The 20922-nt window shown below is 37.9% G+C and overlaps 1 protein-coding gene across 15 annotated transcripts in view; it reads left to right on the plus strand.

Moving 5' to 3' along the window:
* The window catches only part of Pum2 (pumilio RNA binding family member 2), an 80288-nt gene extending 59366 nt beyond the window's left edge, over nucleotides 1–20922 (plus strand). For 9 of the 15 annotated variants that reach the window (XM_063232132.1, XM_063232129.1, XM_063232141.1 and 6 more), the window contains 8 exons: nucleotides 9755–10022; nucleotides 11147–11276; nucleotides 11955–12089; nucleotides 13475–13612; nucleotides 14423–14548; nucleotides 14864–14985; nucleotides 15559–15751; nucleotides 17866–20922. In XM_063232132.1, coding sequence (XP_063088202.1) covers nucleotides 9755–10022; nucleotides 11147–11276; nucleotides 11955–12089; nucleotides 13475–13612; nucleotides 14423–14548; nucleotides 14864–14985; nucleotides 15559–15751; nucleotides 17866–17997 — 1244 coding nt within the window. In that variant the 3' untranslated portion in view covers nucleotides 17998–20922. The remainder of the gene's footprint in view (nucleotides 1–9754; nucleotides 10023–11146; nucleotides 11277–11954; nucleotides 12090–13474; nucleotides 13613–14422; nucleotides 14549–14863; nucleotides 14986–15558; nucleotides 15752–17865) is intronic. The other 6 variants (XM_063232134.1, XM_063232144.1, XM_063232137.1 and 3 more) reach the window with 1 other exon arrangement.

The following is a 20922-nucleotide window of genomic DNA, read 5'->3' on the forward strand; positions in this document are numbered from 1 at the left end:
CTTTAATAGTTTTTGTCTTGAAACGTAAAAGACCAGAAAAGTCTGGGCATCAGTTAAGCATTGAATATTAAATGAATTATTTTCTCGTGTTATATTGATTACAAAAAACGGGGACAAAAGTCTACCTGCAGTTGTTTTCCTGAATTATTATGTCTGCTAGTAGTCAGCATTTTGAGGTACGTGACCCCCCCACCTTAATGGGTCAGCGTCTTTGCACTTCACAGTGGTGCAGAAGCATACTCATGTAACAGTTCTCTGTGGCTGTCTCTGTGATGCAGGATTCAGTGAAATGCATGAGAGTCAGTTGTAAAGAAGCTTTGTGTTGAATTTTATACAGCTATAGGCTAATGTGAGTTTTTTGAGCATATTTAATATAGTTAGGCTAAACTAATACTTGGTGAGTTAGTATATTTTATACATTACAGATTTTAACAGTATTTTCAGTTTATGGTATATTTATTGAGATGAAACCCCATCATAAGTTGAGGAACGCTGAAGAACATTGATAATTTCCATTATTATCTTACAATATCATCTTATTCTTCTGCCTGGAATTCACTAATTGCTCATTGTATCCTTGTTCTTTTAATGAATTTTTACAAATAGGTTTATGGTTTCTGATTTGACCTAAATTTAAGTTGTGGCTGATTACTGACTTCTTCCCTTATACCCTTTCATTTTTAAGAAAGAGCTGGCTGTTTTTTAATTACTGAAAAAAATTACTGAAAGTTATAATTAAACTAAGATTATTTTATTTAAAGGCAGCTGTCAGTTCTGAAGATTCATTAATGCCATGTATTCATTAAGTAAATGGGATGCATTTTCTGTAGATTAGAAAATTTCATGACCTGTCTTCTCCTAGTCAGAAAATCTTATGTTAGAAGTTTGTTAAGTGGTTGTCATTTGCTAAAACTGCTGGACTTTGGCAGATTTGTATAGCTCTGGGCTCTTACATGATAACAGGTGTGGTTGGGTTTGGAAACGCATGAGGCTGAGCTAGGAGGATCCCCATGAGATTGAGGCCAGCCTGGGCTGCAGAGCTGTTTCAGAAAATGCACCACCTCTAAAACCAAGTGGCCAAGTTGATAAGACTGTGTGGCATTTTTCTGTTTCATGTATAGTCCTTAAGGAAAACTTAAAATCAATGTATTTTGAGCATGCCATTAAAAATCAATATATTGTGAGCATGCTGTGCTGGCACCCACCTGTGATCTCAGCACTCTGGGAAGCTGAGGCACCAAGATTGCAAGTTTGACCAGCGAAGGAAATATTTTGGTTCAAATTTTTAGGATAAGGATGCTGAATCAGTAAATTCCATACAAATATTGTAAAATCTGGAAAAACTCATAAATCTGAAATATATTTACTCCCAAGTACTTCAAATGAGGAGTACTCATCTAAAGGTAGACTTCTCAAGGAGTTTTGCAATGTGTGGCAACAGCTTTTTACTTACCACAAGTATTATTAGAGATTCTGTTGGTTAAATGCCCAGCTACTGCAGTAGTTTTTGTAACACAGAGAAGACATTGTCACATTGAAACTTTGAGAGTAGCCTCCTACATAGAAAGAGATACCAAGGGGAAAGAAATAGTTAATAATTTATACTCAAGTTTTCACCAACATTATACTTGAGAGTTTTAGCTTATAATGCAGGATCTCATGTGAGTTGGTATGACCCTTCCACTTTTCCCTTATTGGTTCCCTAATATATTATTTTCTTGTTAGTTTCCATTGACCCAAACTCTGCATCCCTTTGATTATTTTAAATCAGGGGAGGGAGTAGTTTGTGAGATGATAGATGAAAAAGATTTTTAAAGTCTAATCTCCTTTATATGTTTTTAAACGGGTATTCTCACCCCCCCACGTATATTTTACAAATATGCGATTTTTATTAGTTGAATTTTATTCTGTATGTCATTAAATCTACTAAAAATTTACTTGGAGTTAAAGTAGCCTTTAAAAGGCAGAAGTGCTTTATGAGAGATTTTTAACTTTGACCAGATGCCTTTAGAAATGAAAGCAGTATGTGTCATGTGATGGCATTGGAAATTGTATCTTAGTTGGAGAAGATACATTCACATGAGAATGTCTTCTTGTTACATATATAGGAATAAATCCAGCAAAAGAAACGTGTGTTCTTTACACTGCGAACTGTAAAGTGCTGACAGAAGCTAAAAAGGAGACTTAAAAAATTGGACATGCACACCACACTTAGGAGTTTTACAAAGATACCAACATTCTTTTAGTACAGAGGTTTAGACCATCTCGATACGAATTTTTCAGGCTATTAAAAAAAAAAACAGACAAGCTTATTTTAAAATTATGAGTGAAAGCCAGGTTTGGGGGCACCTGCCTCTAATACCAGCATTCTGGGAGACTAGGGGAGAAGGATCACGAGTGTGGGCCTAGCCTGAGTTACCTAACAGCACACTCTCTGTTGAATGTTTAAAAAGGACCTGGAGGGGCTGGGGGTTTAGCTCAACGGCATAAGCGCCTGCCTTGCAGGTGTGTGGTCCTGAGTTCGATCCCCGGTACCGATAAAAAAGAAAAAGACAATAAATAAACAAATAAATAGGACCTGGAACGTAGCACAGTGCAGATGCCCTGGCTTCAGTCCCAGGTTGGCGGTGGGGTGAGAAAGAGGCAAAAGGAAAGCAGAACCTGGCACTCTGGAAGAACCAAGTTGGGGAATTTCACACTGCCAGACACCCAGATCCGGAAGGCTACAGTAATGAAAACTACAGTGCTGGCACACGTATAGATAAATAGACCAGAGGTGCAAAATAAAGAATTCAGAAGTAACTTGCTCATTTTAATTACATGATTAAGGTACCCTACAGAGTACATGAAAAGAACGGTCTGTTTGGTAAGTTAGGTGATACGTGTCGATACCCGTGAGGAGAAGTGGACTTTGACTCCTTCTGTTTCACTACACAAACACACATTTCATTCTAAAAGAATCGAAGTGACTGTGTTTGTAATCATGACTTCAGGAAGAGTAAAAAGAAATTTTGAGTTTGGTCTCAGATCAGATGCCAGGCCTGGTGGCACATGCCTGTGATCTCAGCACTCAGGAGGCTGAGGCAGAGGACTACCCCAAATTTGAGGCCATCGTGGGCTACATAATGAACTCTACACAATGAGACCCTGCCTCAAAAAGAGGTGCCATTTTACTTCTGAAAAGATGCTTTTGTTTCTGGGTAATATCTGTTTCAATAAATTAATCTTTTTTCCTAACTTTAGAATCTATCTGAGGTTTTCATAGTATTGTAATACCGTAAAAATATAACCTGTTGTGACTTGGTAGAAAGGATGAGTTTGAATATCATTGTGTTGGCTTTCTTTGTAGACTTTTACATGCTACTGACTGACCTTTATTCTTATTAAATGTTTTTTTTAACCTCAAAAACTTAAACTATTTTACTAGCGGTTTTTAAGTCATAATTAGATATGGATCATCTTTGTTATTTAAAAATATTTTGAGTAGAATACAAATAGCAAGTTTTATTCATCATTATGAAACTGCTTCTTACTGTTCATCTTTTATATTGTTTAACTGCCTTTCTAGAATCTTTATGATAAAAAATTTTACTTACTCATTCAGCCAGTATCAAGTACCTACTGGTAAGATTCCTTGCTTGATTGAAAAGGAATCGTCTGTCCACTGTCATTGAGTTTTTTAGTTTTGAGGTGAATACAGACAGAAACAGCAGCTGTGTACAGAGTAGTGATTGTAATGACACTGCCGTGCTGCACTTCATGGTGTTTTAGAGTTCCATTCTGTAAAGTGTGACTGTTCTCCATTAGAAGTATTGTTTTTCCTTTATAGTTTTTGTACCAAATTTACTTCTGACTGAATGGTATTAGAGTTACATGTAGGGTTTTTCTTCCCCCGTTGTGTTAGGGACAGAAAATCATAGACCTTTCTCTGTAACTTCAGAATAGTCAAATCTCAATAAACGTTCAGGTGGTTGGAACTGTGAGTAGTTTTGGTTTAAATTTTATTGACATTACTATTTTTGATAAACGACCTCGGTTACTTTCTTTTAAAAAATATTTTATATCCTATTTAGAGTTCTATATTGATGTATTTTTATTAGGCTCTTCCTAATTAATACGATCTCTGTTTCTTGTATCAGGATCCCATTGTTTAAAATATAATTCATTGTCTCATATCTGAAATATTTAGGATCAGAAGTATTTCAAATTTTTTTGGATTTTGAAATATTTGCACATTGAGCTATCTTGGTGATAAGATCCAAGTTAGCAGAAAATTGAGTTATGTATCATATGTAACTTGTGCACATAGTCTGAAGATAATTTCATTCCTATATTTTTAGCATGTCTCTTTTACTGCAGTCTATCATATGAGATCATGTGTGGAATTTTTGTTTTGTGATGTCATATTGACACTCATTTTTGGAATTCAGATTTTGGTTTTTTTCATTAGGGATATTTAACTATATTGCAGCATGAAAATGAAGTTTTACATGGCGGGGATATGCGTGTATACTTTTTGGTCTTTATGATTATTCTTGAGTAAGTACATCTTTCACAGTATCTTCCCAGTTCATCCATCTTCCCACTATAGGAGCCCTGTCGAGAGAAAATAGATGTGCCTGTGTTTGTCTCCAAATTATTCTCCCCAATATGCATAATTTATTAAGCCAACCTTAATTAAGATTGTATATATCTTTATTAGTAGTCACAGTTCGAGAGAAGGATCCCAGCTTCTTTTATTAAACTTTCATCAGGAAACTGCTAAGAAATCAGTAGTAATATTTAGAAGGATATGCTGATAGCTTGATGGTTTATTAACTGTCACCAGAGATATTAAAGAAACAGCAAGTGAAATCGGGAAGCACGGTGTTTTTTCCATATGGTCATCTGAGGCACCCCTGCACGCTTACCCTACTACTTCTTATTTTGAGATGCTTACCCTAGTGCTTACTATTTTGGCTGAGGGTGAAAGAACAGATGTTTTATTTTGTTAAAATGTTCTAATGTTCATCAGTCATAGACATAGCTGTCACAAAAGAAAGTTAAAACAATTTTTGAAACCAAACAAAATTCTGCCTTTGTTTGATGGAGTGACAGAAAGCTGCAAGATGGATTATTTACATAAACCAAAAGACTCTAGTTTGGTGACTAAGCCATGTGTTAAAACTTCAACTGAAATGCTTGCTCTTCAGTGAGCAGGGAAGGTTATGAAACATCTAGACAATGATCTTCCCTTTAAATTAGTATTAACTTCTTTTAGAGAAGAAGAATCACAAATAATAGAAATAGAGACATTTTAAATTATAGAACTTTTGGTCTGTAGTTTGCATTAAATGCTTGCTTACATCTTCTTAAAATTGGTACAATTAGGGCGGGGGAGTGTGTGCTTCTGGGAGTTGAACTCAGTGAGTGTGTGCTTCTGGGAGTTGAACCCAGGGCTGCATTCCCAATCATTTTGAGTCGAGTCTCTTAATAAATGGCCCAAGTTGGGCTTGTACTTCTGATACTCCTGTCTCATGCTCCTAACGTGGTGATGGAATTACAGGCATGTACCACTGTGTCTGGTTGGAAAATTTTATGTCTCAGGAAAAATGGTAAACGACAGATTGAGGAGCTGCCATCCTGACTCCCAGAGGGACGGAAAATAGTGAAAAGCCAAAATAATCAGATTATTTATTTATGGTACTGGCACCTGAACCTATGGCCCTTTGCACTGAGCTGTGTCCCTAACCCTCCTTACCCCCACCCCATTTTTGTTTTTTTGGTTTTTTTTAGATGAGGTTTGAATTTGTAGTTCTGCAGCCTCAACCTTCCAGAGCACTGGGATTACAAAGTATCTGCCACCATACTCAGCAGATTTATTTGTTTGTGAGGGTGTGGGTTTTTTTTTTTTTTTTACAGTTACCACATTATTTCCTTCCCATGCTTCTCATTTTTTAAAAAATATTTTTGATGTATGTTGTTTAAAAAGGAAGACTCTAAGAAGCATTGAAAACTTGTAAAGTTGTTATTTGTAAGGTGTTTATTCTCATTAAGTTGTGAACTTCACCACCTGTGTGCAGAGCGTCTAAAGGGCAGCACTTTGTGGTACAGAGAGCTCCAGGCTCGGCGTCGTAGCTGCTGACTCGTGTCATTTCACTTTGGGACCCTGCTGGTCTCACCTGTGAAGCTCGAGTGCTGACCCCGCACCTGCCATACACGCACGCGTTCTTCAGACTGCCGGTAGCAGCATAGTGAGCTTGGGCAACCCTGCCTCGCGGATCTCCTGCCCACACCTCACGGTTCGCTGTTGTGGCTCCTGTTCTTCCCCATCTCCTGCCTTCCCTGCTTGCCTCCCTCCCTTGCTTTTTTCCTTCCTTCCTTCTTTCCGTCCATCCCAGGACTAGGGGTTGAACCCAAGGCCTTGCATAGAGCTTCATCCCCAGCCATTTTTACTTTGAAACAAGGTCTTGCTGCGTTTCCCAGGCTAGCTCCAAGTTCACCCTCTTCCCTGCCCTCCTAGGGGCTGAAGTGATATTTGTGTACTACCAAGGAGGTTACGGGCATGATAATCCTGCCTTACAAATACATCAGTGTGCGTTCCTGAAGATAAAAGAGAGCCTCTTTGTTTTGTTTTGTTTGTTTTGCTTTTTCAGACAGGCTCTCCCCCTGTGGTTCAGGCTGGCCTTGAGCTCAGTTTGCAGCCCGTTTATAGTCTCGAGCTCAGTTTATGGTCTCGAACTCATAAGGGTCCTCCTGCTTCAGTCTCCCAAGTGCTGGGATGGATTGTAGGTTGAACTACCATGCCTAGCAAACCAACCTTTCAAATAACCACAATGCCAAAGACAGGACATTAATGCTGATAGGATGCTATCATTCAGCCAGCTTTATTCAGAGGTGAACAGTTGACTCACTGATGACCTTCAGGAGAGGGGGAGTGTAGATTAGTTGATTGATTGATTTGAAACTCTATTATCCAGTTGACCAAGATCTTTAGATGACTGCACATTACATTACATGTACTTGTCACGATTCTTTAATTTCAGAGTGGTTCACGTTTTTACTCCCTTACTTTTTGAAGAGTACAGGTCCTTTGTTTTGTTAGAAAGTCCCTGAGTCCCACATGTTTTGGATGATTAACTTTCATTGTTTAAATTACCAGAGTTAAGGTGTTTGAAGTAGTATAAATGTGCTTGTAAAGGTTACTTAGTTTGTAAGGAAGGAAAGATTTTTCCATTTTTATGACTGAATCTGTGAGTTAGTCTTGAAGAACTTCATCACGGCCTCACATGAGTAGTAGCCACTGCTGTCTGGGGTTGTGAGCTGGCAGAGCAAAATCAAAGCACATCCGGACAAGGAGGCCATTTCTGGTGGGTGTCGATAGGAATTGAGAAAGCAGTAAATAAAGTTGCTTAATTTCTTGCAGTTTTGAATTTGATGTCGAATGTTTAATGCATCAAGGATAAGATTAAGCCTAGTTTTGTTTAAAGGTAAGCAGTGGTACAGTGATAACTAAAGATGATTTGGGGGTAGGATGAATAATTAGGATACTATTAGGAAATTTGGGGGCTGGGGGTTTAGCTCAGCAGCATAAGCACCTGCCTTGCAAGCAGGCGGTCGTGAGTTCGATCCCCGGTACCGATAAAAATGAAAAAGACAAAAAAAAAAGGAAATTTGTGGGAGAAAGAGATTTGGGGCCAGGAATGTAGTTCAGTGGTACAAGCACCTGCCAGGCATGCACAAAGGTTAGGAGTTCAATTCTTGTCCCCCCACTCCAAGGAAACAATAAGGTTTGAAGTAATGACTTGAAAATTAGGTTGAAGGTTTGACAATAAGCTCTCATAGGATGCTGTAGACTTTTATGACATGGTTAAAATGACCTCTGAAAGGAAAGGTGTGAGGTGTGTAGAAACAGCTTACAGTGATGATCTCTGAGTAGCCCCACCCCACAAAAAGAGCAAGCAGGGTAGAGAAAGCCAGGGGCAGAGGAAGACGTTCCACCTAAAGTAGTATTTCCAGTTAAAGTAGTAGTATTTGGAGCTCGACGAGATGATTTGTGCCTATAATCCCAGTACTTGGGAAGCTACACAGTGAGTTCAGGGCCATCCTGACGAGTATAACAAGACTCCATCTTACACCCCGCCCCCCCAAATACTAGTAGTGGGAAAGTCATGCTAATTGCATTCTTACAGAATCAAATGGACTGGAGGCCCCCTATTGTTACGGTATGTTTCCGGAGCTGCATGAAACAGTAATGGAGACTGGAGGGGCGACTGAGTGACGAGAGTAAGGCTGTGTCGAAGCCCTGACCTCTGTCGTGCTGTGAATATCAAACTGAAATAGTCACGGTGGACTGAAACATGAGAGTTTGTGTTGGTGGTTTTAGTGCATAGGATGAATTGTTACATTATATCCTTTGGGGCGGGGATATAGCTCAGCAGCACAGAGCCTGCCTGGCAAGCAGGAGGCCATGAGTTCAATTCCAAGAACCAAAAAAATAAAATAAGATACTCTGGAATGAAACCTTGGCTACATCCATGTTTCTGTGTCTGATTGTCACTCAGTAAGTGTTTATCTACTCCCTCTGGAGTATTGTAGGCACTAGGGATCTAACATGTAGGTGAGTGTCATTTGACGGCGTGTATGTTGGAGAAGGGGCTGTAGATTCACATAGATGTACAGTGGGCTGTAAAAGGGGACGTTCAGTGAAGAGAAAAATGGAGGGAGGGCAGCAGGGACAGAGAGCAGAAGAGAGAGTGCTCTAGTCCAGTGCCCACTCAGGTGGAACTCGGGGCTGCTCCCGTCTCTGCGGTCCCTCCTGACCTTGGGTGTCTCTGGCTGGCTTTGCACTGACAGTGTGTCCTTGGGGTCATCTCTGCTCTGTGCCTGGACTGACTGCATAGCAGGAGTCTGTGTAGAGTTGGTGTACACAAGAAAGCGGATAGTCCGTTTCGTTTTTCCAAACTATTAAATCTGTATTTTACAGTTGCCTTTACATTTTTCTTTTTTAAAAGGACACTGTCAAGTATTTTTTTAATGTTACAATAAAAACAATTTCTTGCTTATATTTTTGTTTCTATTGACTGCCCTTTAATTTCCTCTTGTAGAACAGTTATAATTGAGAGGGATTTTGTTCATTTATAGCAAATGGTTAAGGTACTAGGAATGATTGCTGTTTATATCTACTATTTCTTATCTGTAAAATAGCATTTTATGGAGAGTATTTTTAATAAAAAATTTTTTAAGTTGTATCTGTTGTCTAATACTGTGGGGCTTTTTTTAAAAGCTTCAAAAATTACTGTTAATTGTAAATGATTTATTTTTAGAAGTACATACAACTTTTTAATATACTTTCCCAAAACACATTTAGTACTCAGTGTATTAATGTTATGGCACTATGAGTGAATTTCAATCAACAAAAGTTTCAGTGGCTTAAAATCAAGTTAGCCTGCCTACTTACTACTTGCTTGTTAATGTAACTGAAAGTCTTTAAAGCTTCTCAGATCTTGGTATTGGTATGAATGCATGTGACATTAGCTCTTACAATTAAACCTGCTAAGATCAAATACAGGGTTATTTTCTAATGTGATCTAGTCTCTCTTTTTCATACATCGTCTACATTAAGTATATGTGTGAGATTTTTCCCTTCTCAAGTTTAATTTCCTGTCTTAGGAATTGGGGGGTATGTCATTATTGACTGAGTTTATAATTCGAGTAACTTTTATTTGAGAAACAACCTTGTCAGAACATCGCTGACCACACTGCTTTATTGTAGGAGGACTGACCAATGGTAGTGGTCGCTATATCTCTGCAGCACCGGGAGCAGAAGCGAAGTACCGAAGTGCTTCAGGCACTTCCAGTCTGTTTAGCTCCAGCAGCCAGCTCTTTCCTCCTTCCCGGCTTCGGTACAATAGGTCCGATATTATGCCTTCCGGCCGCAGTAGGTTATTGGAAGATTTCAGAAACAACCGCTTCCCAAACCTTCAGCTTAGAGACTTGCTTGGACACATAGTCGAGTTTTCCCAAGACCAGCATGGCTCTAGGTAGGTGACTGTGACTTGTGGTGATGTCCGCTAACATGTCTGCTTTGAAACTAACTTGTGAGAGAGTAAAAGTCTCAATTTCTTTTGTGTGGGCTCAGCTTATTTGCCTTATTTATTGCTGGAAACATTTAAAAAAGCCAGTATATATTACATACTTTTTCTTTTATAGTAGGATAAATTATAAAAGTATAGGTTAAATTAGAACATACCGGTGTTGCTTGATAGGTTAATGTTTAATGTGACTTGGTTTAAACTGAAATATTCCGTACTTGTTATTTGTTATATTGTTACATTAAAAATATTCGGTAGAATGCTTGAGAACTATGCGTGGATTAGCATTTTTATTACATTTCTCTCTTTTTGTAGTTTTTAGATTATATAATTGTGTACAATTTTACCTCCTTATTACTTAAAGTTCTTAAAGGTTGCTAATGAACTTTATATCACTGCCAAGGCTAATTTAGTTAACAATTTGTGTTGACGAACTTTGTTTCTAAGGGTTTCTTTATGTTTTAAAAATAGATATTTAAAGCTGGGCGTGGTGATGCACGCATGTAAACCCAGCAATCGGAAGGCTGAGGCAGGAGGATTGTTGTGAGTTCAAGACCAGCCTGGGCTACAAAGAGAGCTCAAGATGAGCCTGAACTACAGAGTGAGACCCTGTCTCAAAAAAAAAGAAAGAAATATTTAGTACTATTCATAATTTGAAAAAGAATAATCAACAAAATCTCTGTAGTTTAGGGGCTGGGGATTTAGCTCAGTGGTATAAGCACCTGCCTTGCAAGCAGGCAGTTGTGAGTTTGATCCCTGGTACCGATAAAAAAAAAAATCTCTGCAGTTTCCTTTTCATTAATTAGAGCTAACCCAAGAAAGATATAAAACAGTTTTATGTGTAAGTGTTTTTGTTCATTGAATCACTAGTTATTTTAAGGTTTTATAAAGAAATGCTTTATAACTTTTGTCTTTTTATTGTAAGCCAGCTGTCCACCTAATAAAGTGTGTTCATATTCCGGAAGTGACTGTGTGTGTGTGTGTGTGTGTGTGTGTCAGAGAGAGTATAATGGTCAACTAAGAAGTACAGAGCTTTCAGCGGCTGTTACGGGGTTTACATTTTTCTCTCATAGATTCATACAGCAGAAACTAGAAAGAGCTACTCCAGCTGAGCGACAGATGGTATTTAATGAAATTTTACAGGCAGCCTATCAACTAATGACAGATGTTTTTGGCAACTACGTCATACAGAAATTTTTTGAGGTAAGTGTATATGTGTATTTGTATAATTTAAATGGCTGATAGGCATGAAAAGATACTCAGCATTCTACATGTACGGGGCAAATACAAATCAAAACCACACTGAGATGCTGTAGTAGCTGGATTTAATAGATTTCTCTCAATTTTGTCAAATTACAGATTGAGAATTATCTGGTAAGAGAGTTTAGTGGTCTGATGAATGGCCAAAGCTCGTGTATTAAGGATGAAGGATTATTTTTACTAGAATGAAGATACTAAAAGAATGGTAAAGGTGGGATAACAAAAAAAATTTTTTTTATATTTGGAATTGAACTCAGGACCTCATGCTTGCCAGGCAGGCACTTGTGCCTCTGAGCTATATCCTCCCCAGAAAATTTTAAATAATATGATTTAAGACCCCCAAAAAAGTAAATAATTGTCATTGCAAGTATCTCTGAATCTTATCTTTTACCTTCATGTCTCCTATTAATTATTAAGCATGGGACTGGGGATTTAGCTCAGCGGCGTAAGCGCCTGCCTTGCAAGTGCGTGGTCGTGAGTTTGATCCCCGGTACCAATAAAAAAAAAATTAGTAAGCATGATATTTGAAAAACAAAAAACAAATTTATTAAACTACAAAGAGTGTCTTTAACAAAACAATATAATGTTATGGTCACTTTCTGTTACTTTCTGTTCCTTCAGTTTGGGAATTTGGATCAAAAATTAGCCCTGGCTACTCGGATTCGTGGTCATGTTCTGCCCTTAGCTCTGCAGATGTATGGCTGTCGAGTTATTCAGAAAGCATTGGAGTCCATTTCTTCTGACCAGCAGGTAATTGTAAGTTAAGAAAAAATTTTGTAATACTTTACCCTAAAAGTTACAAAGTTGATCTTTGATCTGTCTTTCCATTCCCTTTTACATCGTTCAGTCTTTCATCAAAGGTATATTAGTGCCCACTATATGGTAAACAGAGGGCCAAATAACATGTTTCTGCTGTCACTTGCTTAGTTGATTCTCTGCAGGGGCAAAATGGATTTTACTATTTCCAGTGGTAGTTTTCTTAAAGGTAAAGCTGCACAGAAAAGTATACTAATCCTTTTAACAAGATATATGATTCTTTGAGAGAAAGAACAAATGTCAGCTAAGAAATATACTACATTCTTGGATGAAAAATTTAAATACCTTAAATTTAAAAAGTAGTGCAGTGCCAGTCCTGTGCTGATGGGACTTTTTTTGTAATTTATTAAAATACTTTTAATGTGACATTAGTTATATTTTAATGCATATGATTAATGAAAACAAAGTTTTGCATAAAAGGTATTGGTATTACATTTAACAAAAACCTTTTTTGACTCATATAGTAAAATTCCAGAGCTGTGAACAGTAGTATGTAGTTCATTGGATGGAGTGTGTATGTATGCATGTGTACACACGTTAACCACATCACTAAATATCTGTAATCAATCCTTAATGATTTTTGTGGGATAATTCTCGAATTCTAGTGTAAATGGAGATAGGTTTCAACACATTTGGTGATGGAAAAGCTTAGAACTTCTCTCCCACAAGTCTCAAACTGGTGTAGGTATTTTAAAGATATTTTAAATGTCTAGTCTGTTACATTTGAAAATATACAGCATTGGGAGTCAGTCTTGATTCTTCAGTTCATCGTGTTGTGTAACTGAGTCCACCTCAGTTAAGCCTAAGCATCTGTGTTGTAGGTTGACTTAACAGGGTTCCTCCACAGTTAGGTGGGAAGGTGCGTGAGAGTTCTTTGGGTGTGAGAGTTTTTGTTTGGCTTTGCTGTTTCCAATTTTGTTGGGTGAGAGGCATGTTGAACGTGACTGTGTTTAGGCTGAGTAGTGCCCCAGTCCTCCACAGTGGTGTCCTGTTGCTCCAGTAAGGTTCACAGGTTATTCTGTCAGTGATGCAGAAAATCCAGCTGGGCCTTCTAGAGGCAGGAGGATCATGACAAGTTTGAGGCCAGCCGGGACTACAAGACATACATGGTGACAGTAGTAGCTAAAGTATGAAAACTCAACATTACGAGGTTGTATTTCAGCATGAGTGAATAATAGAGTCACGAAGTACTCTTCTAGGTGTCTGCTAATTATAGTTCAGAGAAAAGTTTTCAAAAGCTTTTTAAGAAAAATTACAGGAAATATTAGTCTTGTAAATTTTACTCTATTATTTCATAAGGAGATTATATGGCATTTTCTTTGCAGAGTGAAATGGTAAAGGAACTCGATGGTCATGTACTCAAATGTGTAAAAGATCAGAATGGAAACCACGTTGTACAGAAGTGCATTGAATGTGTCCAGCCGCAGTCACTACAGTTCATCATTGATGCTTTCAAAGGACAAGTAAGATCGCCTTTGGGCTTCTGATTCGTTAACGGCGCATTATGTTAGAATTGCAGTACTAACACATTCTTCTTAAGGCACAAGATAATACCCAGAGCCTGCATATTTTAATACCTAGCACCTGCACATAGAAATGAGACAGGAATTAGGAATCAGATGGCTTTACTTCTTTTCACACTGAGAAAGAGAAACAGGAATTTAATCATATTGTTTAAGAAGACAATCGTTTCCAAATTTCCTGAGGGAAGAGAAGGAAGTAAAATGACTTAAAACTGTTATTAAAAATACAAACTATATAGCAATTAGTAGCTAATACACAGTAATTAATGTTTCTTAATAAAAGTGCTAAACTATCCTTCCCCATCCATTCATTTCTTTTTTATATACCCTTAATCTTATGGCTAGGTTCCTTTGGATCAAAATATGTGTAGCTCCTGTGCTGAAAACTCACTTCACACACGCACGTGCGCACACACACACACACACACACACACACACACACCCATCTTCGCTACCATGGTAGTACTGGTATTAATGTGAATCCACCATCCTCCTATTTTCAACGAACTTCAACCTGTCGTCACAAACCCATTGGCCATGCCGGGTGTAGCATAGGCCTGTAATCCCAGCACTTGGGAGGCAGAGGCATGAGGATCGCTGTGAGTTCCAGGCCAGCCTGAACTTTCACAGTGAGCCCCTGTCTCAAAAATGTATATAACATAATAATAAATTTTTAAAAATCTGTTGGCCCCTTGAAACAGGTCAGAAATAACATAAAATGAAAATTTTAATTTTTCTGTTCATTTTAAGGTGTTTGTGCTTTCAACCCACCCTTACGGTTGCAGAGTGATCCAGCGTATCCTAGAGCATTGCACTGCAGAACAGACCTTACCTATCTTAGAAGAACTTCACCAACATACAGAGCAGTTAGTGCAGGTATGCTTCCCTTTATAATTTGAAATGTTCGTATAATTTTGGGAAATTGTTTTAATTTTTAAAAGAAATGTCCTGTTAAACTGACAAAAAAGTTTATATTCAGTACAACTACTGGATCTTTAGACAAATGTTCAATACCTTTTTTTTTTTTTTTTGTCTTTTTTCATTTTTATCGGTACCGGGGATCGAACTCATGACCACCTGCTTGCAAGGCAGGTGCTTATGCCGCTGAGCTAAATCCCCAGCCCCTCAATACCTTTTTAAAGCATAATCAATATTCTTCAGGAATGACTGATGGAAAATATCTGTTTGTAGGATCAGTATGGCAATTATGTTATTCAGCATGTTCTGGAACATGGGAGACCTGAAGACAAAAGCAAAATTGTTTCCGAAATCAGAGGCAAGGTCTTAGCCCTGAGTCAACACAAATTTGCCAGGTATTGCAGTATTTTTTGATTCTGGTAGTCGGTTCTCAATGCCCTCTATGAAAGCACAAAATACGTTGTATATAGCATGAAGATGTAATGTTTTTAGTGACATTAATAAGCACATACAGCAGGCGTGGTGGTGAGCACCTCTCATTCCAGCTGCTCAAGAAGCCAGAATGTGGGACCCATGAGATGGCTTGATTCAGTGAGTGAAGACAGCAAGATCCAGTCTTCCCCGCATACACACACGCGCGAGCCCACCTCTTTACAAAATGAAAGCAGTCAACAAAAATTGTTTTTACCTATGTTCATTGCATTTTCAAATAAGTGTTTAGAAAATACTGGTTCCCAAAAATGAAGAAATATGGATATATCTGGTGCCTGTTTTCCTTTTTGAATTAAAATTTTGATAAGATGATAGTCAAAATATGGTTGTCCTATATATAATTCTTGTTTCAAAAGAAATTGTAAACCAAGAAACTCCCTCTTTAACTGCAGTTTTCTAATTGAAGCAAGTTCTTGAAAAGTAAATTTTGTTATGGAGAAATAACAAAAATTATTAAATGTACTTTAATGTTTTAGCAATGTAGTGGAAAAGTGTGTGACTCATGCCTCCCGTGCGGAGAGAGCGTTACTGATAGACGAGGTTTGCTGCCAGAATGACGGTCCTCACAGTGCCTTATACACCATGATGAAGGATCAGTACGCCAATTACGTAGTTCAGAAGATGATTGATATGGCCGAGCCTGCTCAGAGAAAGATAATCATGCATAAGGTACGAGCGCGCGACGGGTCGTAAGTCTGTCCTGAGGTATTTGTGCTTTGAGCCCATCAGCACACAGTTTTTGCCATATGGTTAACTTCACTAGATACTAACTTCCTCACACTTGTTGTAACTGGATAACAAAACTAAAACCTATGGGTAGCATTTACCCGACATTCTCTTTTTAGTTCTTAAGGTAGTCTGAGTACGTCACATTCCTGTTTCATCTCTTTACTTATGTTTTGTATTTTTCTTTGTTTTCCTCCATTTTCCTCTATTTGTTGTAACTTACGAAGAAAACACTGAATTTTAAATGTAATTTTTCCCTCCCAGCCAAAGTTTTTTTCTGATGTGAGTTTTGTGTTGATTTTTTTTAAAAAGAAGTAACACCTAATATTTTCCATCAGTCTGTTTTCTCCTAGAATCTCATGACTCTTTAAGAAATGACTGTCTTAGCAGAATTTAGGGTTAAGAAGGCTAAGCTAGGCATGGTGATGCAGGCCTGTAATCCCAGCACCTAAGAGAGTGAGGCAGGAGGGTTGCTGTGAGTTCCAGGCTATCCCGAACTGTGTGGGAAGACCTTGTCTCCAAAAAAAGGGGTGCGTGTTTTTGGTTTTGATTTTGTTTTTGGTACCGGGGATTGGACTCATGACCAAGGCTTGCCAGGCAGGCCCTTATGCCGCTGAGCTCCCAGAAATACTATTTTAATACTCACTTTGTATCTTTTTCTAAATTTATTTCTATAATAAACATGAAGCAAAGTGTATAATCTCTTTGGTTTCTCATACAGAGAAGAAATGGAAATGGTCTCTGAAGAATTCTTCTTACCATATGTGTTTTGGCAGGTGTCACTTTGTAGCTAATTCACAGTAATTAATAATGGTTCTTAAGTGCTGATTTAACTATTTTAGATAATTCTTTATAAAAGATTTTACCTGTTTTGATGATAGACTCCTAGATGTGGAGTTACTCAGTCAAAGTTTATATAAACATTTTACCTTTAGTAATAATGCTGATTTGCTCTCAAGGTATCTTGTACAAATTTATGCATCTGCCCATTATGTGAGAAACATTCACCATGACATACTTTACCATAGCTGCAACAGTGCTGCCAGCTATATATGTATATTAGAACCTTGCCCGTATGGAAAGAAATATAAGTATGGAATTTTTAAAAATTCACACCCTTGGGGCTGGGGATTTAGCTCAGCAGCATAAGCACCCACCTTGCAAGCAGGCAGTCGTGAGTTCGATCCTGGTACCCATAAAAAGAAAAAAAAAAAAAGAATCCCACCCTGGTGGTTCTTTTGTGTTTTATCTAGAGCCTCTTGTGATACAGCTATAAAGTAGTGGTTTACTTATTCATTAAACAACTTTGAAAGGAGAAATCTAGAGAGAGATTCAGTGGACCATAACTCCTTTGCAAATAAAGAGCTTTCTTTGGATTTAAAATTTTAAATTGTGATTATTGTCTAAAATAACCAGATTTGAGGGTCATTTTTGATTTTTTTTGTTGTTTTGTGATTATTGTCTAAAATAACCAGATTTGAGGGTCATTTTGATTTTTTTCAGGGTTTCATTATGCAGTTCAGACTGGCCTCAAACTCATTACATAGCCCAGACTGGCCTCGAACTCTCAGTAGTACTCCTGCCTCAGCCTCCAAATACTGGGATTACACCTGTGCATCCCCATGTCCTTTGGCTCTCTGAGAGTACATTTTTAAGAAATTAAAAATTAAGATTAAAAGGGTTGTTGACACAGACCGGACACTGTAGCCAGAAAAAGCCTCAGCCGGAATTGTGGAGCTCCTGTCTCCCCCGCCCCTAGAGATTTACCTATAACCCTATTACCCCCCTCCCACCCTTCGGAATCTGCCCCTGGCGCCAAACGCGTGCCAGTGAAATACCTGTGCATCTCTAATGGCCTTAGGGCACTGCCCTCAGCTTAGGCTACTTATATTCCCCCACGCCACGCGTCTGGTAGCGCGCCAGTCCTCTCTCCCCGTGTTCCCAGAATAAAGGCCTCTTGTTTTATACTCCTCAGCTTTTGGAAATATTTTTCATCTTCTGGAAATAATCCTATCAAAGATAACTTAAGTTTCCTAAGCAGATTGTTTGTTTTTCAGATTCGACCTCACATTACTACTTTGCGCAAGTACACATACGGGAAGCATATACTGGCCAAGTTGGAGAAATACTATTTGAAAAACAGCCCAGATCTGGGGCCTATTGGAGGACCACCAAATGGAATGCTGTAGAGGAGGAGGAGAAGGAAAGGATTTTAACCATGGGAAAAGTTTTTGTGAATTATCAAAACACAACTCAACTATGAATCTTGAGGTTTTTTCTTTTTTTTAAAGCAAAACTATTTATTGACTTTATTCATCCATTTGTAATTTTTTAAGGTTCTTGTGTATATTTAGGGGGTGGGGTGGTGAATTATAAATTATATTCAACCCTTAGTGAAGACCTATCAGATTGGATTGCTGGCAAAGCACAGAATGCCTGTATATGATGTAACTGTATCAAAAAAACAAAGTTGTCACATATTTTGTAAATTTTTACCTTGTAAAGTCACAAAAATAGTTTTTAAAGGAAAGAGTACAGTATTCTTTTAATAAATAAACTGGCGTGCAGTCTGGTAGGTCTACAACCCCATAGCACAACAGGTTTATAGAGATGTATATAGAATTATAGTCCTTATGTTTTTTGTTTGCCTGGAGCCTTTTATAACAGATTAACAATCAGTTGCATAAATATTAATTAATATTTTAAAAAGAGAAAGTTAAGTTGTATTTTGGTAATTCACAAACTATCATGCAAATAAAAGGTCAGCAAGTAACACAAGAATAAAGTAACTTGAGGTCAGAAGAACCTAACATTATTTACAGTGGATGTGGTTTTAACACAGATACTGCCCTATAATGTCTCTGGCAATGTACAGAAGTATTGTATAGGCTTACCTATGTAATTGTTAAGAGTTAGGAAAAATAAAATCATGGCGACAATTCCATCCAGTAAATGCACTAATGAAAAGTTTCTTACTGACTTTTCAGTTTGGTTTGCAATGAGAAAGAGTAAAAATTTGTATTTTGTTTCACTTACAGTTACAAAGACGTGGTGAGGAAGTGTTGGGCTTTATTTTACTTTTTCATAATAGATACAGAAACTAGGAACCAGGTAGAGTTGAAAAGGGGCCACTGCAAATTAAGTCTGATAGCTCAACATTTAAGCATGATTACATATTCAGATAGCTTTTTTTGCTTCCTATAAATATATGCATTGTGTGTGTAGTGATGTAAGTTTACACTTGGAAAGCAATCTTGTTTCAATGTTTATTAGAAAAGCCTTGCTAATTTAGTAGTGATGCTTCCCTTGGTTGTACAGGTGTACATTTGTAAACCTTCATGCTGTAAATGGAATTTGTTTTATCTCTTCGGGAAACATTTGCATTCTAGTGTACATTTATGTCCTTGCCCTCTTTGACCTGGCAATATAGTGTTGTATAATGTAAATTTCTCCAAATCAAGAGTGATTTTTTAAAAAATTTTTTATCTTTATATGGTTTCAGAAGTATGAACCAACTTTCTTTTTATTATTGTGAGAAAAAATTTGTTTTATAACATAGTTGTTGACTCTGTTAATACGGACATGCTAGGATTTGGGTCACTTTCAAGAAGTCAGGGTATTGTGCATAGTAGAAAGTGTTGGACTGAGATCCTTGGTTAGCGTGGAGGCCCGTGCTTTTTCCATCTTAGTAAATGTGATGTGACTTTTTTCTTTGTACAGAAGAGTACTGTATTTTTGAATAGCCTACTCCCAAGTAAGAACAAATCTGTATGATAACTTTTTTTTCTCTGGACATAAGACATTATAACAGTAACATGATGTACATTTACAAGCGGCCTTATGTACATTTCCCAACAATCTTTTTAAGGCAAAATTGTGACCATATGTGTATAATTAAAATCGTTTTTAATCCTTTGCCTATGAAAATATTTTGGAAAAAAACTTGCTTTGTATATTCAGTTTCTGAGAGATAAAGACAGTGCTTTGTATTTTGTTGGAGTCAGTATTTTGTATAAACATTTATGTTGATCCACTTCTGTTTAGTGATGAAAACTGATATGAACGTGCTGTGTCAGCTGACCGCGGAAGGGATTTTTACTAGAGAGGAAAAGCAATCTTCTGAGCACAATATTGACGATGGAGGTTTTATCACTAAGCTGTTCATATCATGAACCTTAATGGCATAAATTTTGGGGTGCCAGGAATACTTTCCCTATTGGACTCTGAGTTACTGTAATGTTTTCTAACCCAACATTCCTTGGTCAAGCCATTAGCTCCACCTGCTTGTCACTGTGCCCTCTCTCTCAGTCACCTGGCTCCTCGGCATGTGCCCGTCACAGTAGCAGTGCTTCTCCGCCCTGGAAAGCTGTGCAGCCTGCTTTGCTTTTCCAGCCCTCCAGTGACGTGGCCTCGTGTTGGACTTTCCTTCCCGGTGTCAGCCACGGCTGCGGAATCGGAGGGGTCCTCTTTGGAGATGGTTGACATCTCTCCAGTGTTGATGCGCTTGTTGCTAGCTGGCCTTTGTCCTTGCCCTCTGGTCACACAGGCAGTTACTGCTGCAGTTTTAGGACACGGTAAGCCCTAGAGAATGTTACGTTGGGAAACCGAGCCCCTCAGGGGTCCTGAGGTTCCCACACTTCCCCACTGCTGACAACCCCAATGTTTTCCGTACTTTAGACATATTCTAGAAATATATCCCCTTTCCTTGTAGAGATTTTAAGGTCTGCCATTTTGGTGCCCACAGTTCCACCTTTTAGTACGTTGGCATGGAATTTTAGTAAAATCTGACCTTTGAGAATAAAGAAATTTAATTGGGTAGAACACTTAGGCTTGACTCTTAAGTGTCTCCTTTTGATATGAAATGTTTCTGGACCAGATTGTCCCTGCTCTTATTGGTTCATATGAAATGTTACCTTCACTTTGTATATTATGTATAAATTAGAAAATGAAAAATGTGTGAATAACATTGTATGAAATAAACCTGGTCTTGTGTTTTCTCTAGATAAAATACCCCTCTGCACCTCAGTGATATTTGAGATTGCCCATTCACGTTTGTTCTCACTTAAGGAAAACAAATATTTTTATTCAGTAAATGGTATTCTGGAACCTTCTCA

The sequence above is a fragment of the Cavia porcellus genome, unplaced genomic scaffold (assembly GCF_034190915.1).
Source record: "Cavia porcellus strain 051 isolate PalLab524CR breed Dunkin Hartley unplaced genomic scaffold, mCavPor4.1 scaffold_1, whole genome shotgun sequence".
NCBI classification, from domain to species: domain Eukaryota; kingdom Metazoa; phylum Chordata; class Mammalia; order Rodentia; family Caviidae; genus Cavia; species Cavia porcellus.